Source organism: Triturus cristatus, chromosome 2_1, assembly GCF_964204655.1.
Source record: "Triturus cristatus chromosome 2_1, aTriCri1.1, whole genome shotgun sequence".
In the NCBI taxonomy this organism is placed as follows: Eukaryota; Metazoa; Chordata; class Amphibia; order Caudata; family Salamandridae; genus Triturus; species Triturus cristatus.
This window is the reverse complement of record NC_140581.1, coordinates 1,013,658,100-1,013,685,031: the sequence shown is the minus strand read 5'-3', so window position 1 is coordinate 1,013,685,031 and position 26,932 is coordinate 1,013,658,100. Positions and strand designations below refer to the sequence as shown.

The 26,932-nt window shown below is 46.6% G+C and overlaps 1 protein-coding gene across 6 annotated transcripts in view; it reads left to right on the top strand.

The window, feature by feature from the left end:
- Positions 1 to 26,932, top strand: part of RIGI (RNA sensor RIG-I) — a 506,425-nt gene that overhangs the window by 318,850 nt on the left and 160,643 nt on the right. For all 6 annotated transcript variants that reach the window (XR_014970743.1, XR_014970727.1, XM_085634941.1 and 3 more), the window contains one exon: positions 12,575 to 12,665. Coding sequence is in view for 4 of the 6 variants with exons in the window: in XM_085634941.1 (XP_085491067.1) it covers positions 12,575 to 12,665 (91 nt within the window). In the remaining 2 variants the exon portion in view is untranslated. The remainder of the gene's footprint in view (positions 1 to 12,574; positions 12,666 to 26,932) is intronic.

The following is a 26,932-nucleotide window of genomic DNA, read 5'->3' as shown; positions in this document are numbered from 1 at the left end:
TGCAGATGCTAAACTGCATTCTAATTATAGGCCAATCTCGCTGCTTCCTGCCCTGGCCAAGATCACTGAAAAGTGTGTTCATACCACCCTTACCAACTTTGTAGAGGGCAACTCCCTTTTACATCAGTCACAGTCTGGATTTAGATCTAACCTGAGCACCGAGACCGCTCTTCTTGAGGTTACTGAGATTGTGAAGGAGACCCTCGATAGGGGTGGAAAGGCCCTGCTTATCATGCTTGATTTGTCGGCGGCCTTCGACACCGTCCCCCACGACCTCCTCCTAATTAGACTCTGGGAGATTGGGCTGCGGGGTACGGTGTTCGCATGGTTTCAGTCTTTTTTGGCCGATCGGACACAAACGATCTGGGCCCCCCCTTTCTCCGCCCGGATGCCGCAGCTTAAGGTAGGGGTCCCGCAGGGCTCCATACTGAGTCCTTCCCTCTTTAATATCTTCCTTACACCTCTTGCGGCACGGGTGGAGGAGCTAGGGGCCCAGATCATATCCTATGCGGATGACACACAGCTCCTGTTCACTTGTGACAGGGGCTGTGACTTCGATGGAGCAGCCATTCGGAAGTGTTTGGAGTTTGTGTTTGACTGGTTTGGGAAAAATGGCCTCAAATGCAACTCCGACAAATCCGAGATATTGTTCTTTGGCTGTCCTGCAGACCCACGTTGGAAGCTATGGTGGCCTTCGGCCATGTCTCCCCCTGCCAGCGATTCGGTTACAGCGAAGAACCTGGGTATGATGGTCGATAACACTCTTTCCTTTAAAACCCAGGTTGCCGGCTTGACTGGGAAGTGCTTTGCCATCTTAAGGATGTTGCGCAAGTTTCTGCCCTATTTATCTTTGGAGCATAAGAAAATTACGGTGCAAGCATTAATTGGCTCGCGCCTAGACTACGCCAACATCCTTTACTTAGGTCTTCCTGAGTATCTGCTGACTCGTCTGCAGATAGTTCAAAATTCTGCAGCCAGGGCAATCTTCGGTTTAACTAGAAGATCTAGGGCCAGCAATCTCCTTGTCTCTCTGCATTGGTTGCCGATTCGTAAGCGTATCTTCTTCAAGACCCTAACTACAGCTTTTAGGGCGCTTCATAATTTCGGCGCTGAATATCTGCAGAGAAGGGTCAATTTCTATCTTCCATCTAGACCTCTGAGATCTGCTGCCCAGGCCAAGGCTATTGTTCCAACAGTGAAGCGTGCTCGCTGTGGAGGTCGCTCCTTTAGTTACCTTGCACCCCGCCTCTGGAACACATTGCCCTTGACGTTGCGGGTGTGCACCAATCTCTCGGTTTTTAGGAAAGGACTTAAAACCTATCTGTTTGCTTTGTAATGCTGTTATGGTTAATTCTGGTTATGTTTTCTGCTATGGCTGTTTGTTTGCTGCTGGTATTTGGTGTGATGATCTTTAGCGCCGGGACGCTCTTTGGAGCAGCTGAGCGCTCTACAAAACAAACAGTAACATAACATAACATAACATTGACAATAAATTGTTTTTCTAATCTGGCTACGACCTCCTCAAATTCGTCAAGCACCTTATCACCTTCATTATATTCCAAGAGAGGTAGATGTTCCAGAACAGCTTGACCCTCAAATCCCAAATTGTGTTCAAGAATAAATCTTTTCCGTTCTGCCTCCCACTGCACCTAAATATTTTGTAAAAGTTCTAAACCATACTTTCCACTTAACTGGTGGGTCTCCTGGAATCTGCAAAAATGGGGGTGGAAGTTGCACACTCTGCATATTGTCCACAAATACAATTGGAAAGTAACAGGTCCTCACATCCACTCACTTATAAAAAAAAAATTCAACAAACAGAAAAAAACAGAGAAATACTAGCAACTCAATAGTTACAGCTTGGAGTCCAATTAGCCACACAAAAAACAGATTACAGTTGCTAAAAACTAAGACCCAAACAAATGTTTACAACACAGTCATAGATAAGAGGATAGCTAAAAGCCCTTCACGCTGGATCCGTAAGCGTCGTTGAAGCACATATAATTTCTGTCAAAAATGTGCAAACATTTGTCAAAGAAATGTCACTGAATGCCAAAATCAACCTCTGCTCGAGCAGGCAAGTAACTAGTCAGCGCGTTAAAATATCACCGGAACTCCCGCTGAATCACCTGCTGTGTCGTGGTGCTGAGTTACATAGCGACGCTGCTCCTCTGACACCACTGACACGGCAATAGGTGCAGAAAAAGGTGCAGTAGTGAAGGAGCTGGAAACGGCACCGCCGAAGATTACCCAGAAGCTTTCCACAGACACACTTCCGGTGGGTAAAGAGACGAGGGTCACCAGACGAGACGTTTCCAACCAGCTTCTTCATGAACGACGAAAGCAACAGCCATTTGCTGAACCGTGTCTTGAACAGAATGCACAGCGTAACCTCCACTACGTGATGACAACACCCAACCACGTCATCAGTTGGATGGCGGTATCCACAGGGTGAAGAACTCCTCTGCCGCAACAAGACCAGAGTGGAGTAAAAAATTAGCTAGCATTCGCGCCCAGAATTTTCTATTCTATTAAGGACACGGAGCCGAGGATTATGCTTCTCTTTCTTATTTATTGCTACTCACAGCAGCCAATGAAAACTTTTCTTATGCAAAACAAACTAAATTTCCCATGATGCATGCACCACATCACTTCCTGCAGAGCCCCATAAGAGCCAGTAATACCGGAACCAGTCCTCTTTCTTTGCTCCGAACAATAAGTCCAATAATTATAACAAAGTTCAACAACAGCTTCCAACGTGGAAGAAACCAGACCAGCTGGGAAGAACGTCAACTTCAAACAGGATTACGCCTAATCCATCTTCTTTTCGGATCCTGAAAAAACAGAGATAGAACAACCCGTAACTTCTGTATAATTAGAGTATATACGCAAAACGGGTGGGCAATAATTACAATACTGTAATTTAACCGGGTGGGATAATCCTCGCCTCCGTGTCCTTAATAGAATTGAAAATTCTTGGCGCGAATGCTAGCTAATTTTTTATTCTATTACAGGGCCGGAGGCTTCGTATTATGCTAGTTTAACGCTGATTAAAAACAACAGAGGATATGTCACCCACCGGTTTATAATAAAACTGTTTAAACGTTGACTCAGATGAGCAGTCTGCAGAATGCATGATATCCTGTACAGTAGAACCCAACATGAAGGTCTTAGAGGCCATAGCGCCTTGATCAGAATGTGCACCAAAGACCTGAGTATCTACACCTGCTTCTTGCATAAAATTTTTGAGCCATCTGGCTATAGTAGCCGCAGTCACAGGTTTGTACGGTTTCTGCAGAGCAATCAACAATTGTACCACACCATCAGGCCTGGTAGGCCTGGTACATTCTTCATAAGCCTTGAGGCATTGGACCACACAAAGTTTAGCATTATCGGGAAAAGCATGATAATCCACACTGCGTGACATGGTTTTAGTTCTAGACGTAATAGAAAACGAAACTCCCTCCGGAGAAAATACTCTACCTGTAATATCAAGAGCTTTAACATCCGAGGAACGTCTACAAGCCGCTAGGCAGAGCAACATGGCCAGTTTGGCCGACAATTGTTTCCTGGACAACCTATTGTTGTCGGGCCATCTATTAAACAGTGACAGAACCAGCGAGACATCCCACAATGAAGAATAATTTGGTTTGGGTGTATTAGCTACTCTGATACCCTTTAGTAGTTTACATATTAAAGGATGCATTCCGACAGGTTTGCCCTCGATCTGAGAGTGGCCTGCCGATATGGCGGAACGGAAGTTATTAACAGAGCGATACGCTAAACCTTCCGACGATTTTTCAGACAGAAAATTTACAATACAGGGTAATCCTGCCCCCTTGGGATCCACATGCTGTCCCATGCACCAACGAACCCAGCATCCTCAGGCTGAAGAATATCGCTTCCTGGTAGAGGGGGCCCACGCTTGGTTGATAAAGCCTTAAGCTTGTTCCGAAAATCCTGGCATTTGCCAACGCTGCCTGAAAGTCTCCAGGCCATCAGAGACAGATGCCCCGAGAGAACCATCGGATGTCTCTCTCCCTGAGGGCCCTGGAGCATCGTCGATGACCATGGGATCCTCCTGGGGAAGTCGCAACTCGCCTCCAGCAACAACGGCAACCAAGGCTGCGACTTCCACAAAGGGGTCACTAATATCACTTCTGCTTTCTGGCGCATCACCTGAGTGAATACGCGAGGAATGAGAATGAAGGGTGGAAATGCGTAATTCAACTTCTGAGTCCACTCCTGCGCAAAGGCATCCGTCACCAGTGCCAATGGGTCCGGCCTCCAGCTGAAAAACGTCGCCATCTGACAATTCAGCCTGGAGGCAAACAGATCGATCTCGCAAAATCCCCATATCTCCTGCAACCACCGGACCACCCGTGGAAGAAGTTGCCAGTCGCTGTAGTCCCTGAGGTGGCGTGAGTTCCAATCCGCCACCACATTGGACTGACCTGGAATGTATTCTGCTAGGACTGAAATCTGGTGACTCAGGCAGTAATGCCAAAAGGCCTTCGCTATCTCCACCAACATTGAGGACCTCGTGCCCCCCAGTTTGTTGATGTCCTGCACTGCCGATATGTTGTCCATCCGAAGAAGGATGCAACATGAGACCTGCCTGGGATATAGTGTCCGGATCGCAAATGATCCTGCGAGGAGCTCTAGACAATTTATGTGAAGATTTAACTCGTCTAGAGACCAACGTCCCCCTGTGGAAACATTTCTGCAGCGCGCTCCTCAACCCCAACGGCTGGCGTTGGATTCTATGACCACCTCCGGTAGAGAGCCGAAGATTGCTCTGCCGTTCCACGCCTCGACGTGGGCCAACCACCATTGCATCTCCTCCCTCACCTCCTGGGAAAGAAGGACTACGTCCGTGTAGGAAAGACCCTTCTGCAAGTGTTGGATTTTGAGTCGTTGAAGGGCCCTGTAGTGTAGGGGTCCCAGAAATATTGCTTGAATGGACGACGCAAGAAGTCCCACTATCCGGGCAATCCCCCTGAGCGAAACCATTTGCTTGGTCAGGAATGAGCGAAGCTCTTTCTTGATATCCTGAAGCTTGGAATTTGGAAGACTGAGTTGGGCCGTCTGAGAGTTTATGACGAACCCCAGAAAATCTATCGTCTGTGTGGGACACAGAACCGATTTTGGTTCGTTGATCACGAACCCCAGGTTCTGCAAAATACGGATGGTCATGCGCAAGTGCGGAACCACCAACGCCTGAAATTGCGCCATGATGAGCCTGTCGTCTAGGTAGACAATCATGCGAACCCCTTGTTCCCTGAGGTAGGCTACGACCGGTTTCAGAACCTTGGTGAAGCACCACGGTGCTGAGGAAAGTCCAAAAGGAAGGACCAAATATTCGTACCACCGGTTCCGCCATTGAAACTGAAGGAATCTGCGATGGGGACGATATATGGGAACGGACAAATAGGCGTCCTTCAGTTCCAGACGGACCAACCAGTCCCCCTGCTTCAATAGGTCTGCCAGCAGATGGATGCCCTCCATCTTGAAGTGCTTGTAAGTCATAAAGTGGTTGAAATCCTTCAAATTGAGTACCAACCTGTAACCACCGCCTTTCTTCTGCACCAGAAAAATATTGCTGCAGAAACCGCGAGGGCCCTCGTTGAAAGGAGCTATCGCGTGTTTCCGCAGCAATCGTTCTATTTCTGAATCTATGAAATCGCACTCTAGTTGGGAAAAAGAAAGCTGTCTGGGCCGATGAACCTGACAGGGTGTCTGAAAGAACTCTAGATGGAACCCCTGAACTGTCTGCAACACCCAGGCGTCCTGTTATAGTTGAACCCAATTGTGATAAAACTGCTGAATACGTCCCCCCAATGGAAGAAGAAATAAGTCTGGAGCACTCACCTTAAGACTCGGTGTTCTGGAATCCTCCCCGATAGGATCCCTTGTTAAAGCGTCGCTTGTTGAAGCGCTGCCTGGTGGGGTAGAAGGTGCCACCGCGGGTGGAGTCCCACTCTCCCCTGCCACGTCTGAAATCTCCTCGCTGAGGACCTTGGGAGAATTGACGCCCAAACGAGCGTCCCCGGCCTCGTCCGGCCCTGTTGAAAACCCCTGCCTGGAATACCCGTTTGATTCGTGCCTGAGCTTTGTCCAGGGTTGTGAAGGTGCCCACGTATTTTGCCACATCTTAGACGAAGCGGTCGCCGAATAGGTTGTCGTCCGCCAATGGGCCAGGCTCCGCCGCCGCCAACTCCATAAGGTTAGAGTCCATGCGCATCAGGATGGACTTTCTGCGCTCCGTGGAGATTGCGCAGTTGGCATTACCTAATAGGCAGATAGCCTGCTGGGTCCAGCCCGCCAATACATGGGAATCAATAGCGGTTCCCGATTTGTGCGCCTCCAGAGCCATCTCCAATATCTTGGCTAGGGGACTGATCACATCAAGAAGCTTGTCTTGGCACCCTCGCAATGCGCGATCTATAGCCTTCTTGGGGTCCTTGGAAAACTTTTTAAGGAAAGTTAGCAGACTGGAGTCAATTTCCGGCGTTTCCGCCACCTTGTCCGTAAGATCCGGTCGGGGACATTCAGACCGCAGTCTGTTGCGCACTTCCTTGTCAAAGTTCTTGCGCAAGTTCTCATGTAGGTACGCTGCCACCTCCGGGGCAGGCAACCAATCCGAGGATCTAGGGTGAACAATATCCGAGGGGTTGAAGGTGAAAGGCGTAGGGGCCGTCTGTGGAGTCTCCACATTCTTAACCTTCCGAGATTTCTACTTGGGAGGGGAATCATCAGGGGTGTCCGATGAGATGGAACCAGGTTCCGAATCAGTATCCTGAACCCTCTCCCTCTCTGTCGCAGTGCGCGGGAGTGACGAATAGGAAGCAGAATGAGGCCAGGACTTGGGCCGTGGCGCCTCTGCCGGATCCTCAGCAGGGGTAGTGAAGCCATGATGCTTCGCAAACCTCTCCAGTTGCCTAGTAATAGGCCTCAATGCAGTCGCCAATGCCTGCTGCACAGTTCCCGGAACTGCCTTCTCCATGGCCTTGTTGACTGACTCCTGCACGGAAGCGTCCAGGGCCTCAACAATATTGGCAGGTGTACCCACCTCCTCCTCATACAAGGTGTCATCCTCCTCATAGTATACCCAATTTTCCATGGTGGAACCAAATTTGTAGACGTACTTGCTCATAAGGCAGCAGTAAGGAGGAGTAACAGGGGGGGAGCCAACCCTCACCACCACAGCACCGGTACCTAGCTCCTCAGCCAAAGCTGTATCCCAATTATTACAGCCCACAGGGCGTAGTGGAGCCAAAAGAGCAAGAAAAGATCCAAGGACGTGTGCTCCCTCCAGGCCCAAGTCGTTTTTACAGCCAGCCAGGCGTAATAGGTGCTCTCTGTATGGAAATCAGCCTGGAATGGCGAAAAACGAAAGAAAAACTACAGAAAACGGGCAGTTACGACGTGCATAGCCCAAATCCTACCAAAATAGCCCAATTGGGCTACGCACGTGGAAACCTGAAGCAAAAACGAAAGTGACCGTCTTCCAGCGCACCGGCTTATTAGGAGAGCCTTCGCGCTATACAATAATGATATGCACCCACCAAAGGCGGGGCGGTACCGTGCTGTTTTAAAATTGAAGCGCTTCCACGCGCTGATGTGCAATATACAAGGCGCGCTTGCCAAAATGCCATAAATCGGCGCGATGCCCCCACGCATCGAGCGCCGTATGCATGGAACTCCGCTAAGCCCTGAAACATCCCCGCTCGCAGCGGGAGCTCCGTAGCGCCCAGGGTGCGAAATCAAGCTCGTCCCGCAAAATCGGGCATTCGGGACACAATGCAAAGCGGCGTTAGAGAAGACCTTAAACCATACAACAAAGCGCCGCTGTCCGCATATAACGCATCAATCATCAAAATAAAGCATTTAATATTGCAGTAATCGAGAGCTCAACTTATCTGTCTGCATGAGCAGCAAAAAAAAAGGACTGGTTCCGGTATTACTGGCTCTTATGGCTCTGCAGGAAGTGATGTGGTGCATGCATCATGGGAAATGTAGTTTGTTTTGCATAAGAAAAGTTTTCATTGGCTGCTGTGAGTAGCAATAAATAAGAAAGAGAAGCATAATACGAAGCCTCTGGTCCTGTAATAGAAACAGAAACGGAGTAGCCCACCACAGGCTAACAGTGGCTCCACAGCATGATAGAGAAATCCAGAAACAGCCAGCAGCTCGTAGTGAAGGTCCTCCTCGGAGTGAAGAGTTGACACTGTATGCTGCCAAAAATCGATTGAAGAAGGACAGTCCAAATATCTGCTCGCACCTTAGCAGAGAGGATACACACGTGGGTGGGGATGTACAAAATAGTCGCCAAATTTGTAGTAATCCGTCGGACATAGGTGAGTGGAAAGACACTGTGGTTTATTCAATGGACATCCCCCGCAGCTTCCAGAGAGAATACTTAGGTGTAACTGACCATTCAAACCACAACATTCTGTAAGAGAACTAACACAAGACAATAGCTCCGCACACGCACAGATGACATATTACAAAATTGTTACCAAGTTCACAGAAAATTAGAAGGTTTCTGCTGAGGGGGAACTAAGGTTACAAAAAGTAAAAGGCAACTTTAAGCCACTCCCTTGTTTTTCCATTATATGACTGTAATTGTGAACACGAATGCATTAATATAATGTATGCTGTTGTTAACTCACTAAGTAAACAAATTAATTTAAAAAAACTTTTAGCCCCTCGCAAGATATACTGCCCCGAGTTTAACATGTGACCTCACAGAAGACCTTATAAGTGAGACTATTTGGATAGAATCACTGATGACATTATTGGAGACAACACTGATGACATCACCAATATTATCATTGATGACATCACCATTAAACACTTCCTCCAAAAGACACAGATGGGGAGGTTCGGAGATGGTCATCTGAAAGGCTGTGCTGTGTCCATTGTGACATCAACTAGAACAATAAGTTTCCAGCCATGTTGGTAGAACAAGTGGCCCCAGCCTGCTTTCCAATTATTTAGTCTTGCTTTCTCTTTAGAATCACCACATATCTTGTTGGCATATGTAACTCGTTTTCTGCAGGTATTTGTTCTTGAGAGTGACTGTTGTTTTAAACCTATGTTTTCAACCTATGTATCTGTGTAAAGTTTTCTGTGTATCTTTAACGATGTAACTGCTCTTTTGTATAGTGCTTGAACATGGCAGTAACCGATCCTATGCAGAATGCTCAGATACTCTTTTGGGTATTGTATACTGTATAAAATGATGAATAAATAAATAAGTTACTGCTTAAAGGATTTATTAAAGTACCACTGCACTCAACCGTTCAAAGTGTCTTAAAGTGCTCCTGTTGCTATCTTGCAATTTCTACTCCAGAGTATGGGGAGATTGTTGCAGGTCAGTGTCTTTTAGCGAGCCATAAGTTGAAAATTGGGAGTATCAAAGTGCAGACAAATGAAGCCTGCTCCCAATTTTATTGCTCAGACTTATTTACGTGTCACCCCTTGGCCAAAATACAACTAGGCCTAACCCACGCCTCCCTGGAAAACCTAGCAACATACTCTCTGATTCAGTCCCTATGAGTAAATCTAACCCTCAAGCCTTTTTGGCTTACGGGCACTGGTGATGAAGTAGTCCTTCTCTCCTCCACCTTATCAGGGGCACCTTCTCCTTCACTGGCGGTGATTACACTCAAGTATCATATATCTCTCTCTTGGGAGAGCAATTGACAGACAGCATCTTGAATTCACTTTCAGAACGTGCGTGACTTGTATCAATGCCTCTGGTCCGGTGTCAGGAGCTCTTGGGCAACAAAATAGGTTCCAATCTTGACCACCTGGATCGGTAACCCTCAATGGCGACTTGAAGGTAAGACTCTTTCAAGTACTGCCGACACACATGAATTGCAGAGTTCTGAGCGTCATCTGTATACACTTTTGACGCAGCAAAGTATTAATGAAGGTTTGTGAAATGGATGACCCCAAAGGAATCGGTCCACGAGTATCTTGGGTCTAATAGGGACAAGTCCATCCTCCACCAGGGTGCTCACTTTGGTCTGGGGTGTTCCAGATGAGAGATTTTCTATGCTACTCCCACCCATGTTGGACTTCACAACTTCACAGGGCCAAAGCCCAGGAGATCTATCCTACGGGCAGCATTCTGCAAACAACTTACACCTATCTGGAACCATGCTAAAACTAATTCTCTGGTGGCCTGGCGGCCTTACATTCAATTAAAACATATCATTGAAATAACTAAATTCCCTGTCAATCGTGTGGGATTCGATCTTTAGCCAAATCCATTTTGTCCTTTTTCCATCAAGAGTAGAGCTACATTGTTGAGCTCCGGCTTACCAGGGCTCTGCAGAACATCAAATCTACTGCGGTCTTTCTCCTTGCACTGCAGTCACATATGCATAAACAGCCGGAAAGTCAGTCAAATACATGCATACATTCATACAAGGAGAAAGAGACAGGCCTGCTACAATGTGAAATTTCAAGCACAAACCAACACCTCCTCCTGTCTGAACTTTATGTATTGATACTTACTTGTGGGTAACTATATGAAATAATTTTCAAAATGAGGTTTGCAAGCCAACATAACATTCGACGGTTTGGTTCTCCTTCATTGATTCTCTTTGTTTTCATATTCATGTGTGCGTGTGTGTGCTTGTGTGTGTGTACGTGTCTGGGAGCACACGTGTATGTGCATTCACTTGTACATAGAAAGGAAGTGAAGGCACAAGAGAGCAAGGCCTTGCAGTCTATCAAGATTCTCAAACTAAAACATTATCAATAAAGTGCCCAACAGTGAAGGAAACAATAACACTAGCATTCTCCAAGTCTGCAGAGAGAAAGGTCACACTGTGGCAGACCCATAGCATTGCAAGGTCACTACTGGTAGAAAGCATTCACTGCTGAAGGCCTACATTGTTGGTGAGATTAATGAAAGATATTGCAGAGTGCTGTGATAATATATTACTGACCAGAGACTGTGGAAAACATCAATTCTGCAGTCTTGAGTCACCGACTAGGCACCTGACTATGCTCTGGCTCTTTATCTTTGGCAGGTCACTGGAGTGAGTTCTCACTGGAGCTGGGAACATGTCAGTGTTGTGGCCAGCATCACTGACTGTACATTGCTGTGAAAATCTCATAGGAAGGAGTGTTTAACTCTGATGTGGCATTGCTGGTAATAGGGTCGATCATATAACAGGAATCATGTACACAGTTCCGAATCAGGTCACGGGCTGATGGCAAGAGGGGGGAACGCCACAAATACATACTCGAACATAGACCTGCGCACACCATTAACATGCACCCACCATTCAGTCTCAAACACTGGCAAACACATATCGATCACATGCACACACTTCACACAGCCATAATTCAATAACTCGAAAATAATACACACAAAAACGGGTTTAGAAATGCTTGAAAAGTGTGATTGTGCTAATTTTAAACACAAACATTGCCAGGAAAAATATCTCAATGCCCTCCTTTCCTTTGTTGTTATTTCGCTTACATTTCTCTTATTTGGACAATCTTAACTGGGCCATTTTACTTTTAAAAATACACATCTGTGAAAATAAAGTATTTCTTTATATAAAAAAAAAACTATTTGGGGGTAGCGATCCACATATCTAAATGCATAATCTTTTGGAAAACTGTGTTAGGAGGTTTTTTACAACTTTGTACAACTGCAAACTCTTGGTACACGGAATTTGGAGGTAAGCAATTAAGAACTAGACAAACATTCTGGAAAAATGTCTGTTGATCCGTAAGCATTTTATTTTCAAGAAAAGATCTCCACTTGGAGTTTTTGTTTGAGCCTGTCACTGTTGGTTGTATTGACCTACAATCTAGTCTTCCCAATCCTTACTTGGTTAGATCCCTAGCTGTGCTCTACTGAAACTGTCACAATGTAGTTCTATCCTCCTCCCCTCTCAGTATAGAAGCTGTCCTTTTCTAAGCTCTGTTTCAAATGACCCCAGCAGAAAGAGGAACTCTCATACTGCCACTGGTTAAATGCACCATTTTAAGAATGTATGATAGAGACATGGATGAACATTTGCAAAAAAGTAAGGCTGGGCAGTTCAATATGCGGTGGTTAAGCAATATTGAAATCTTAATTTACTGGGCCCCATTTTTCAGCGGTTAGAAGATAATTTTACACAGCATACAAACTGTATAAGATTTACTGGATTTTTGTGGGTTTCTATACAGTTTCTGTCAGGGCAGGGGGGTTAATTTAGGTGTAGACACAGTGAGAAGAGTTGAGTTTTAAGGTATTTTGTGAAATTGCATGAAGAGGGTACCTAGTGAAGAACAAAATTCTTAAAATGGATATTTAATGCAAGGAGCATGTCCGTTTTATGGCCAGCCTTAATATACTTAGACTGGGTGAGCTTTTAATAGAGAGTGGTCTTTCAATTCATAGCTTTCTGCTTCTACAACAAATTTTATTTCTGTTCAATGTAAATTTAGAGAGATTTCTTTTTTTGTTTTTTTAAAGAGGTGCTGGGCCAGGCGAATGGTGCTGATGGGTACATATTTTGAATGCAAATCAACAAATGACATATGCTTTTTTCAGGCTTTGAAGAACTGGATTGAAGAAAGTGAGAGCCTCAGTTACCTAAAGCCTGACGTACTTATCGGGCGTCGAAAGAGAGACGAAAGTACAGGTGAGAAATGCACAAAGAACGGTTGTCCTGAGGCTGGGCTCGTTTGCATGCATGTTTTTACTGCGAATATGCATACAACGCATGCCAATACCACGCATTGTTTTTAGATTTAAAAACAATGTATTTGTGGGGGGAGACACCCCCCCCCCCCCCCAACTTACCTTAAATGCATGGTATTGGCCTGTGTTGTAAATGCATATTCGCGGTAAAAGTAAGAGTGCTAAAAAATTAGTGGTAAAAGCACAACGAGGTAAAAACTTCTTTGTAAAGGCCGTTTCCCCTCATGCCGGTCCAAACAAGCATTTCAAATCCAAGAGCTCAGTTATTTAAAGCCAAGACCTATTGGCTATGCAATTGTTTACTAGTATAAGATAAACAATATTGTTTTTATCAATGTGTAGATGTAACGATAACTAATCTATGTTAAACACACGAGTAAGCCCATTACATAAGAGACTTTTGTGCATAATTTTAAATTACCTATCAGTAGTAGTTGATGGAAAGGGATTGCAAAATGCAATTTGTAGTGACAGCGACACATCATCTTGTAAATGATAGGACACGGAGTGTCTATCGGGTCCATTCATGAAAGATGAAGGGCAACCCATTAGAATGCACTGTTACAGGTAACCAACATACATGCACTATAGAGTCAACAAAGAATGCACTGAGTACTGACAACCAGAGTATATTCTTATTAGTGTTTACCTAGGAGCGACAGAGGAGCAACCAAAAGGAATGTACTGACCGGAAGCAGCCGCGATATTATACAGTCCACCCTAAAAAGTCCACCCATGGACAGTGGAAGAGCAACACCTATGAATCCACCGGTTACAGGCATGCTCAGTAGAGTCCACTAATGGAACAGCCCTCCTCTTATGTATACATTCAGCCAGGATATGTGATTGCCCAAGTCCCCTCTTGAGTGGTAAAGTTGCAACCCATAATATAGTGCTGCGTACAGACAGCCATGGAGTATGATCCATAAACTTCACACAGCAGCGAAGGATCAACAACCCTTAAGAATGCACTAGTTACATTTAGCCAAGGTTTATGCTCCATAGATTACATCCAGAAGCAATAGCGGGGAAATCAATCGGAAACAACTTGATACATGCAACCAGGGCACATGCTGGGTACAGTCCGTGTGTGACGTAACCTGTAGTAATGCTATTTTACGGTATGTACTCTACAGAGTGCATCAAGGAGAGATAGAGGTACAACCCATAGAATAGAAATGTACTGGGAACATGTGACCAGAGTAGATGCTCCATAGAGTCCTCTCAGACATGATAGAAAAGCCGCCCATGGCAAGGCACTGGTTTCAGGTAGCCATTGGATTTCGTCTTAAAAGTCCACCAATAAGAGAAGAGGAGCAGCCTATAAAATGCATTGGGGTAGACACCTGGTATATGGCCTATAAAGTCAATTGGTGGAGCAAATCACACACATGTGCAGGTTACAGGAAGCCACAGGTAATGATCTGTAGAATCCACACCGGAGAAACAGAGGGGCAACCTATAGGAATGTACTGTTTACAGAAAGCCATAGCGTATGCTTTATTCGGTTCACCCAGTGGCAACATGAAAGAAGCAATACAGTTGACACCTGAAGCAACATGGAGTTATAGTTTCAGAAGGAGCATATAAAGGTGTGAAGGGAATATAATTATAAGTTAGGGGGAGTGATTAAACCTATAGCCATCACTAGCCCAAATAGGTCCAAATAGAAAGGATGCCGCAGGAGAATGCCAATACCTTGCTGTCTTCCTCTTGGATGTATGACTGGACACTCTGGTTAGAGGGGGTAAGGAGAGTTATGAATAGGACCAGGCCTACACTCACCTCAAGGAAAGCAGACAATAGGCTACTTAACCGCTACTTCATGGAGAAGCATTGAATAAAAGGTAACATACCTACTAACAATTTAGAGTCAGAGACTGAGGCCAAATCAAGATGGATGCCTCTGAACTCAAAAGCATGGCTGGGTATCAAAAACAATCCAAGCTTTACAGACAGTTAATGCACAGTGTTGACCATTCTTCTCTCTTGCAGTGACGATGAGACAAGTGTGATTTTCTGAACTACAAAGTAAAAATACTATGGTCGGTACTTGTGGCATAACCCCTTGTTGATTGCGCAGGGTTCCTGGTATCAGATGAAGTTAAGGTTCACCATTTTCTTTCATGCAGGCCCCTCAAAAGGTACCTTTCACCAGCCAATAAAAGGAGGTTGTCAAGTGCTCTAAGGATGGTGCAGCTGGACTATTCTAACATGTTGGGGCCTGATTATGATGGCGGTCAGAGTTGCCTCCGACCGAAATCTCTGCGGTTTTGGAACCGACCAACGTTGGGTCGGCACTCCGAAACTACAATTACGAGCTCCCATTTCCCTATGGGAGCTTGTGCGGCGGTCGGAAAGCCCGACATGGAAAGCCTGTCGGAAACCGACATCATAATCCAAACAGCACAAATGCCGTCTGTAAGGGATTATGTGGCAGTTCTGACTGGCCGACAGGCTTGTTGAACCCAGCTGATTTGGACTCCGAGCGCCGTGATTGAAATACAGTGATCAGACTTCAAACCAAGAATGTCAGTCGGTAAGCCTCCGAAGAGCAGTCCGAAGCTTACCGACCAACATCCTAATCAGGCCCATTACCTTCTTAAGAATTTGGTGGTCAGGGTACTGCATCATAAATGTGATGGAGTACCCTGTCACCAAAACTCTCAGTCTGCCTGCTCTGTTTTCAATAGCGCAAACTGCCATGTTTCTGCAGGTAGAATCTCCGATAGCTCCACCGGTGGAAACCATTGATCGATGGCCAATTCGACATATGATCAGTCATGGATGTCAGACTGTCCATTAAATTGAGGGTGTGCATTTTGACATAATTTTCTCCGTTAACCCCTTGAGTGCCCCTCCCTTTCCACGCCCTGTGCCGGGCGTTTCATTAGCGGGTGGGGCTCATGACGAGATAGTCTCGTCATGGGCAGAGCGCAACCGCGGCCCATGACGAGACCATCTCGTCATGGGCACTCAAGAGGTTAAAGGTCCAAATGGAAAACATTTCAATTACCCACACTCGCTGGTAAAAAACTCACAGGGTGTTAGTTTTGTATAGAAAAAAAAAACACTTCCGCTTTAGAAGTATGTTTTTGAAAAACAAAAAACGTTGTGGTGCAGATGTACTAAACATAGTGCCCACACAGCAAAGCTTCAGCGCCTTCGGCGGAGATGCCTTGGCAGTAGCTCCTCTGAAGGAACACAGATCTCTGCCAGGCAGGCAGAGATCTATAAATATGGCAGGCTGCAGTTTACCAGGCAGGCAAAGATCTAAAAATATAGCAGACTGTAGTTTACCTGGCAAGCAGAGATCTATAAATATGACAGGCTGTAGTATACCAGGCAGGCAGAGATCTATAAATATGGCATGCTGTAGTCCACCAGGGTTGTAGAGTATATTCCTCATCTGACCTGTAGGAACAGAGGACAGTGTTTTTGCCTGAATCACTAGAAATATGACATTGTGAAGCCAGCATGGAAAGCTCTCCAGCTTTCTACTGGTACATAGGGGAATCAAGTAACAAATTTAGGACCTCATGTATAAAGAATTTATTCTGTAAATGTGGTCGCAAACTGTGCACCAACTTTTACTGAACATAAATACACCCTTCAAAATACTGAGGCACTTACTTACAAACCCCTGTGCTCTGCCAGACCGTCACTTTTATAGATGTTCCGGTGGCACTCAGTGTAGTGCCATATCTACAAGGCCACGTAAAGCCACCCTGCATGGCGTTTCCTGGCCTTGTAGATATGGTGTGAGGAAATGCCACGCAAGTCGCTGCGTTGCCTCACACTGTGATGGGGAGGTGTTCCATGGGCATCATGGTGGATATTCTCACGTAACACCCATGGCATTTTACTCATTCCCAGATTTACAATAAGCTGTAAATCTGAGAATGCATCAAACGTTTACGCCTCCCCAGGTGAGGCGCAAGAAGTAGAAAGAACTTTATGTTCGAGGCATATGAGCTGCAGATTACACACTGTGCATAGATTGCCATCTGGTGTTGGGCCCGGATGTATGCAGTTGTTTTTCCTCTTGGAAAGTCTTTGGAAGTCACGAGGTATGTGACTCCTCCTTTGGATCGTATTGCACATGGGCTTCGGCTCCATCCTCAGATTGTTTTTTTCCGCCATCGGGCTCGGATGTGATCTTCGCGCTCCGGTTCCGAACAGTTTCCAGTCCTCCAATCGACGCGCAATCCTCACCCCTTTTCGCGGTATTGTTTTCAATCGCGATCTCCACACTCGACGCGGCTCTCATCGATCAAGACCTTCGATTCCAGTAGTCGACGACGGCCTTCGGAAAGGACTCCCTTCAAGAAGTGCCCTCGATGTGGGTCCAAATTCCCCCACACCGACCTTCACGAAGTATGCAACCTCTGCCTCTCCCCTGAACACGAGGCTCGAGACTATCCGGCATGCAAATCCTTCCGGTCCAAGAAAACCATTCGAGACCGAAGGGCACGAAGAACTATGGCACACTCATTGACGGCGATCCCAGACGACATCTTCGGAGAAGGCGTAGACGCTCCAGAAGGACAACACACCGACGAGGGCCTCGTCAGCGCCTCCGAAGCCGACGATTCAGATGTGGAGGACATCACTCTGGCACAGAGGGTCGTGAGTACCGAAATCCACACACCCCCACACCCTCGACGCCATCGAAAAAGGCTTCAGTCACGCCTTCGCCTCCGAGCCTAGGCACGGCCAAGAACACTACTTCCCACACCGCACCTTCGGGACCGGTAAAGAAGCCTATTAAGCCTTCCGGCGGCTCGAGCCAGCCCAACGTCGGTGCCGAGAAACACTCCTCCGCACCGACGCCGAAAAAGAAAATGGCCTCCTCCTCGGCACCGAGCTCCATACCGAAACACTCGGTGTCGAAAACCAGCACCAGCTCCTGGGTACCGACACCGTCCCCGGAACCGAGCAAAAAATACAAGGCCACCGACACCCATATCTCGAAGCCGAAAACCATCTTGGAACCAAGTAACCAACCAGCCCTTTCGAAGCCGCATAGTTCAAAAGAGCGGACTAGTGCAGACTCTAAAACAAAAAAACCTACGGCCCGATGCCTTCAGCGCCGACGGACAAGCCACTCTCTGAAGAACTTTTTACGCCTGATCCATTGCAAAAAACACTGGTCAAGGATCCTAAAACCGGACATTTGATGCTCAGCATCAAAAAGAGACAGCTGGACAAGCCTGCCCCAGCTCCACCTCCAAAGAGGAAAGACTTTGCTACCTCCCCTTTGAGAATACCTTTGCCCCCTCCTCCACCCCCTCCACCTCCCCCTCCTCCTTCTCCTCCCCACCTCATCGTTCCCCCACACCCTCTCCGGATGATGACAATGATGATGTCTATGATGACATAGGGGACGAGCCCCATGACCAACCTACAGGGGACCCCACTCCTACAGGCTCCCCAGACCCATGGGACGACTATAACATTCCTGACATTCCTAACGTCCCGCAGGATGATCTCTATCCTTCGAGACCATCCCCACCAGAAGACTCATTGGGGTTCAACCACCTACTCCAGAGGGCTGCACACTACCACGGTGTGGATCTCCATACCGACCCCGTGGAGGAGGACTTCCTTCTTTTTACTTTCGACACCACACATAGGGCCACCTCCATACTGCCCATGCTCAAAGGAGTTATCAAACACGCGCCGGAGGTCTTTAAAGATCCAGTCAGAGCCAGGGTCATCAACCCTCGCATAGACAAAAAATATAAAGCCGCCCCTACAGATCCCGCCTACATCAGAGGGCCAGCACCACTAGATTCCCTAGTAGTGTCTACAGCACAAAAGCGAGCAAACTCCCAAGCATCAGGCGAGGCACCACCACCTGATAAAGAGTCAAAACTCTTGGACGCATCGGGCAAGCGCACTGCATCCCAGGCTGCCAACATATGGCGCATCGCAGATACACAAGTGCTTCTGGCAAGATATGACAGGGCACATTATGACTAGCTAGAAGCCATAATGCAACACCTCCCTGACAAATATAAAAATAGAGTAAATGAGTTAATTCAGGAGGGCAAAACCATCACCAATACCTCCATCCGCTGTGCCCTAGATGCAGCTGACACCGCCTCTTGGGCAATTAACACCAGCGTCCTCCTCCGTCGACATGCCTGGCTAAGGATTTCAGGTTTCAAACCAGAGGTGCAAGCTTCCATCCTGAACAACCCTTTTGACCAGGAACATCTGTTCGGCCCAAAAGTAGAGGAGGCCCTGGAAAAAATGAAGAAAGACACAGATACGGCGAAATCTATGGGAGCCTTACAATCGCACCCTCCCAGGCGCTCTTTTCGCCGCTCTTCCTTTCGAAGCACATCCAGAGGCTACTCCTCTGACACCGCTGCCACTTCCTATAAAGCCCCTACCCAATCCACCTTCACAAGGGGTTACCAAAGAGGCGGCTACAGGGGCAACAATAACAAAGGCAGAGGCAAGACAAACACCTCCCGCTCTGCCTCCACCCCTACCCAATGACTTCCCTCCACTCCCCCTAGACCATCCCACTCCGGTCGGGGGCAGACTCCAAAATTTCCTTCCTGTCTGGACTACAATCACCTCAGACAAATGGGTAATTCAAATAATTCGGTCAGGATACTGCCTCGAACTAACATCTACCCCTTCCCAAACGTTCCGCCCAAACAACGCCCCATGTCATTTAACATTACTAAAGCAGGAGGTAATCTCCCTCCTACAAAAGGGTGCGATAGAACCAGTACCTACCAATCAACAAAATATGGGAGTTTACTCCCTATATTTTCTCATACTAAAAAGGGACGACACTCTAAGGCCCATCCTAGACCTCAGACCCCTAAATCAATATATACACTCAGACCATTTCCACATGGTCACACTCCAGCAGGTACTTCCACTGCTCTCCCAAAATGACTTCCTGGCCACTTTAGACCTCAAAGACGCCTACTTCCACATTCCTGTTCACAACGCTCACAGGAAGTTTCTCAGATTTGTGGTGGACGGCCAACACTACCAATTCAAAGTGCTCCCCTTCGGAGTCACCACAGCACCACGGGTGTTTACCAAGTGCCTAGCGGTAGTGGCAGCACACCTGCGACGGCAACACATTCATGTCTTTCCATACCTAGACGACTGGCTCATAAAAGCCAGCTCATACAACCAATGTGTACAACACACCCAAGCCACTATCCAATTACTTCACGATCTGGGCTTCACAATAAATCACATGAAGTCCCATCTGCACCCATCCCACGTAAAGCTATACCTCGGTGCCACCATAGACACTGCAAAACCGCCAGCCTACCCCAGTCCGGCCAGGATAGCAAGCATTCACGCTCTCCGTGCCAAATTTCAGCCAGAACACTCTCTTCCAGCTCGAGTGTTCATGCAACTAATAGGAATGATGGCCTCTTGCATATTCATAGTACCCCACGCAAGACTCCAGATGCGTCCTCTCCAAGAGTGCTTAGCGCGCCAATGGAACCAGGCCCAGGGTCAATTGACAGATCTGGTGTTGGTAGACGGTCGGGCCCATCGCTCTCTGCAGTGGTGGACCACCACAAACCTTTCCAAAGGGTGACCGTTCCTGGACCCGGTTCCTCAGATAGTACTGACAGCAGACGCATCGCTCTCCAGCTGGGGAGCTCACCTATTAAATCACACCACGCAGGGCAGGTGGACACCCCAACAAAAGTTACTCCACATCAACTATCTGGAGTTACTAGCCATATTCTTAACACTAAAAGCCTTTCAAACTCATGTCTCAGGCAAGGCCGTCTTAGTCCACACCGACAACATGACAGCCATGTACTATATACAGAAACAAGGCGGCACACACACTCCACAGCTCTCTCAGCTAGCACAGAGCATATGGAGATGGGCCATACCCCAAAAAATCTTTCTCCTAACCCAACATGTCCCAGGAGTCCAAAACACTATGGCAGATCTGCTGAGCAGACAAACACAAAAGATCCACGAGTGGGAACTCCATCCACAAGTTCTTCACCCGTACTTTCAAAGGTGGGGCATCCACAGATAGACCTCTTCGCCACCCACGAAAACACCAAGTGCCCAAGCTTCGCCGCCAGACATCCACACCCATTGTCCAAAGGCAATGCGATATGGATGAATTGGTCAGACAAATTTGCTTACGCTTTTCCGCCTCTCCCACTCATTCCATGAGTCTTGCGCAAACTACAACAGCACTCTCTCACTCTCATACTAGTAGCTCCAACTTGGGCCAGACAACCGTGGTACACCACACTGCTGGAACTATCTGTAGTACTGCACCAAAAGCTACACCTCTCTCCACGCCTCTTAATCCAGAACCATGGAGAGATCAGGCACCCGGACCCAGCTCAGCTCAACCTTGCGATCTGGGTCCTGAAATCCTAGAATTCGGTTATCTAAATCTTAACACTGACTGCATGAACGTCATTAGAGAAGCTAGGCGACCCACCATTAGAGCTTGCTACGCAGCCAAGTGGAAACGTTTTGTGGTCTATTGCCACAACAATAACTTCAATCCCCTAGATGTGTCCATTCAACACATCATAGGCTATTTACTACACCTACAAAGATGCAATCTAGCCTACATGTCTATTAGACTGCACCTTGCAGCCATAGAAGCTTATCTACAAAATAGGCAACATCTATCACTCTTTAGAGTACCTGCCATAAAAGCCTTCATGGAAGGCCTCAAAAGAATAATTCCCCCCAGAGTGCCACCCTCACCTGTGTGGAACCTAAACATCGTTCTCACCAGACTAATGGGGCCTCCCTTTGAACCTCTACACAAATGTGAACTTCAATTCCTATCATGGAAAACTGCCTTTCTTGTAGCCATCACTTCCCTCAGAAGGGTCAGTGAGATACAAGCACTTACCATCCAAGAACCTTTTCTCCAAATGCACCATAACAAGGTCGTTCTCCGTACTAATCCAAAATTCCTCCCTAAAGTCATTTCTCCCTTTCACCTAAACCAATCTGTGGAACTACCAGTTTTCTTCTCTCAACCACAGACCGTGGCAGAAAGAGCTCTCCACACATTAGATGTCAAACGAGCCTTGCTCTACTACATCGAGAGAACACAACCCTTTCGTAAGACCAAACAACTGTTTGTGTCTTTCTCACCACCACACAAAGGCAGCCCCATCTCCAAATCGGGGATAGCTAGGTGGATTGTCAAATGCATTCAGGTCTGCTACCACAAAGCAAAACGAACGCTATCCGTTCCCCCTAAAGCCCACTCTACACGTAAGATAGGGGCTTCCATGGCATTTTTAGGGAACATTCCCTTAGATCAGAGGTCTTCAAACTTTTGTCGGCTGAGCCCCCCCATCTAAACCTTTTTACACGTCGAGCCCCCCCACCCCCCCTGACAAAAAAGGTCTGGAAGCTGGTACTCTGCGTCATTGATGGCCATTCCCTCCTGCAGAGCCCTGTGATATAGGGCAAATACTATTAAATAAAGTAAGAGTGTTTAGTAAACTGAAGTTTTTGTAGTGCTTGTGCTTATTATGAAGTTCAAATGAAAAGTCTCCAAGAAAACAATAGCCCAAAAAAATTACATTGGTGCTTTATTTTTCACATAAAACACAAAATTTAGGATAGATTAGTAAAAACACTCCCAAAACACAGGTGAGGGGTGTGCCTGTTTTTCTTCACAGAGACAGTCAATGTGTGGATGGACTCTTGCTTCTGCCATCCTTAGGTTGTGCTCCACTTCCAGTCTTGAGCAGTACCCAGAAACAGGAGTGCTCACAACATTTTGTAATATATTTTTGCTGTTTTATATAGTGCGAACATGACCCAAAGGTATTGGAGCGCCTTACAGGAGCATCGTTTACATTACACAAGCACACATTAATTTTTTGTAAGCACAGGGAGATTAAGTGTTTTGCCCAGAATCACAGGATGTTGAGCAGACACCAAGAATTGAACCTGGCTCCCCAGCCCCGCAGTCTTCAGCTCTGGCTCTTGCGCCACATCCTTGTCCCTATACAAGATTTCAGAAAAAGGGGATCCACAAAACATGTTTTCTGACACAATTCAAAAATCTGTGATTATCTGGAGCATGGCCAGGTGTTGCCGTGCCAATAGGAGCCCAGCCACAGTTTTCCAAGAAGGCCTAGGGGACATCTACATTATACACATGTGATATAAGTGATTCAAGAGAATATATACATCTTTATTCTCTAGCAGCATCAAGAGTCAATTTGTTAGCATAGTTGGCTTAGAAAGAAGATCGCCTTAGAAAGCTTCAGAAATAACTGCACAAGAAAGCATTTAAATTTGGTCTACGAAAGAAGTGAGGACAGATGGTAGGCATACTTCACAATATTTGTTATATTAGGCTTGTGTACTCAGCTCTAGGGATTGGAACATGTCAAACAAGCACCAGCGACATTAATCAAGGTCAAATTCATTTTTCGTAAGTCACTGGTAAATTAAGTGATTTTGCCCAGGATCACATGATTTTGTGCCGATGCCAGGACTCGAACCTGGGTCCCCAGAACCAAAGTCAGGACCCATGGCATTATCTCCAAATCCGCTCCTCCTTGAAGCCTCCAATGTTCCCACTAGTAGTGGCACAAAGGGGAAAGGAGCGAAGCTTTAAAAAAATAAAACAAAAAGCTCTTCACTGTTACCTGCCAGAGAACGGAATCTTCAGGAAAGATACAACCATTGAAAATTCCTTGCAGTAAAATGCAGTAGCTGCCAGGGTACAACCCAGGATAACCTTGAGGGGGGAGGATTCAAGAGAGCCGAAAAGCAGCAACCAGATCTCAAATTCAGCAACCATGAGGCAAAAGGCAACAGAAGAAGTGCTGTTTCATTAGCAAAGTTTGAAGTATTTTGCAACTTTATGTACACAAAATTTGTGGCACTCCCTGGCATCTCTCTTGCTGTCCCGTTCATTGGAGGAACGTCAGTGCTGACGTCAAAGCAGTGCTCTGCTGCAGGAACTACATGCTGATTGGCGGTTCTGGATAACTACTCCAATCAGAGAGCCCTAACTCGAGAGGGGGGTATGAAAAACAGGCAGCAAATATACTTCTGACATGGGAAGCAACCAGGGGTGCAACTATACCCGGACTTCAGGGGGAGGGGGCTAAGACTCCCAGCCAGGGCTGGCCCTAACACTTGTCGCCCACGGTGCAACAGTCTTTTTGAGAGCCCCTCTCCTCGTTTTCCTTGAGTTCCCTCACTACCAATCGCCAACAATGCACCTCATCTCTCTATAACCCCTTTCTGACCAACATTTCACTTTTTTATAGGGCTACCGTAGTTCACTAACACTCATTTCTGTGATATGCATGATACACGTTCTTTGTAGCAGGCACATTAACCCTCTGCGCTGTATGGGTGGCAGGAGTGCCCATGTGAGTTCATGGTGAGCGATGCAACAGTGTGAGAGTAGGGTAAGAGGAGTGACTGCAGGGTGCGTGAGGTGACCATTTGCGTGCAGATGTAAGTGCAGAGTGGGACAAATGAATGTATGGTTAGTGATGGGCTTGTTTGGGTGAGATTGCAGAGTGAGCAGTGAGGGACAGGTGAGTGAAGTGTCACATGAGCAGGGTGAGTAGTGTGCTTGTGTGACTGCAGGGTGAGGTACAAGGTGAACAGCGCAAGAGCATTGTGAGTGCTGAGTGATCACTGTGAGTGCAGAGTGAGCGGTGTGTTCATGTGACCGCAGGGTAAGTGGAGGGAGAACAATGTGGGTTAATGGTGAGTGGCATAAGTACAGGTTGGTCACTGAGTGCAGGGTGATGGAGGTATGAGTGCATGGTGTTCAGTGCGAGTACATTGTGATCCATGTGAGTGCAGGGTGAGTGTGAAAGTGAAGGGCGAGAATGAGAAGTGAGTTGTCTTAATGCAGGTTGCATTCCCAGATACAGTTGAAGTTATTCAGCATGTTATTGAGGGCTGGCATAGGATTTCAGATATAAGTTACACTATTGCTTTTATGGCATTATTCAGGGTCCAGGGATCGAGGGTGGAGGAAATAATGTGCTCATCCTGCAACAAACTTCCAGTCTTGGGATTAGGGTTGCCAGCTCATTAAATTGATGTCCCAGACCGTACAATTTTCAGCACGTATCTGTGCATACTTTGAACAGAAAGCATTTTTAATTGTGTTCTAGGGCTGCCTGAATGATCCATGACTGATAATTAAAGGGAACAAAGATTGAAAAGTCACATTACAAATAAACACATACTATTCTATTTATAACCCTATTTAGTGTCAAGATAAGGCCTTTGCAGGCTCTTTAAACAACAGATGGCTGGCATTTTTCTTTTGGTAACCCAACTTTATATACATATTCATAAAATGCATTCTCACACTAAGGCAGTAAAACGTAAAATCCAAATTTAAGAAATAGGCAGAGTGGGGGCTCAGGGGATCCTGGAACCAGAAAACAAACAGCCTCTGTAGCCAGTTTACACAAGGTGTATAGCTGGTTACACATAGGAACATGGGTGAAATATGGACACCAATGTTCAGAGTTCATTTAAGTAAGCACCAAGCTCACCTGGGTCAAGTCCATTCACTGAGGTAGTGGAGCCTGGGTAAAGCGCTAAACATGTAGCCCTGCCCCTTTACCTGCGACATCGAAACAGTAGTAAAGGGCAAGCAAAAGCCTGAACAAAAATCACTACATAAAAAGAAAAAAAGTTCCATTGTTTTCGGTTTTCTCTAAAGGGATTCCTCTTCTGTTAAGCCTACAATCATGCCTTTTATGACCGGAGCTTAGGAAGTTATGAATGCCATTCAAATGTAACAGGAAAGTTTAAATGGTTCGCTATCAATAGGTCCGTTTTCGGTTCAGACTACCCCCAAGCATATTTTAAAAAACCTGAACAGTTTAGCATCCATTAACAATATTGAAATTCCCGATCGAGACAGCATAAAACGTGTCGCACTCGGGATGTGCATTTTTTGCTCCTTTCTTTTTCCTTTTTGCTATGTTCTGCTTTTATGTGCCCTTTTGTGTTATTTGTATGATTCTTTTACCTTTTGGACTAGTTTGTGCTCTTTTGTGCTTGCTTTGAGCTCTTGTTTGGCTCTTTGTGCTCCGTTTTCAAGATATACATGGCTTGCAAATGGTCTTTAAAGACCTGTGAAAAGCTCGGGCGTGTCGGAGATAAGACTCCAGACACTGCCCTGACGAGCCCCCAGCAGCCCGAGCTGCAGCAGCTGCTCGGACTGAGACACACAAAGCCTAACGGGCCTGGAAGGACAATGGAAGGTTAAGTGGTGGGGTGGAGTGCACGCCCCCTCTGAGGGGATGCTGCGCCCCCCCAGGGGGGCGCGCCCCAGAGTTTGAAGACCTATGCCTTAGATGATATCTGCAGAGCAGCTATATGGTCAACACTGCACACTTTCACTAAACACTATTGTGTAGATGTGCAACCTAAGCAACAGGCTAGTGTGGGCCAGGCTGTACTCAAGACATTGTTTCAAACCACTGCAACAGATACTGGTGGTCGCCGCTAAGGATGGGTACTGCTATATAATCTATGCACAGTGTGTAATCTGCAGCTCATATGCCTCGAACGGCAAATGCTACTTACCAGTATGCATCTGTTCTTGGCATGTAGAGCTGCAGATCTATACACGCTCACCCGCCTCCCCGGCTACCTTTATCTGTTCCAGTTTATCTTATTTAGATACAACACACATGGGCATCTTCACTGTTTATTACTACGCTCCATCATTTCCCTGCTGGCGAAAAACAATCTGAGGATGGAGCCGAAGCCCATGCGCAATACGATCCAAAGGAGGAGTCACATACCTCGTGACTTCCAAAGACTTTCCAAGAGGAAAAACAACTGCAAACATCCGGGCCCAACACCAGATGGCGATCTATGCACAGTGTGTAGATCTGCAGCTTTACATGCCAAGAACAGATGCATACTGGTAAGTAGCATTTGCCTTCTCCTCGTTTTTTCCTCTTTCCATGTGTGCCTCATTCAGCAGCACAAACAGAATGAGGAAATTGCCTCCATTGATTGCTTTTGTGCAGGAAGATGTCCCTTCCTTCACAAAAACAATCATTCCCACAATGCAAACACCCTTGCACCATGGTTTGAGGGTGCCTTCATTGCCGCAAGGCAGCCAATTGCGCACCAGCACTGGGGAAGAGGACAGGAATGTGCTGTATCTCATTGATACAGCGCATTCCTGCCCTTTTT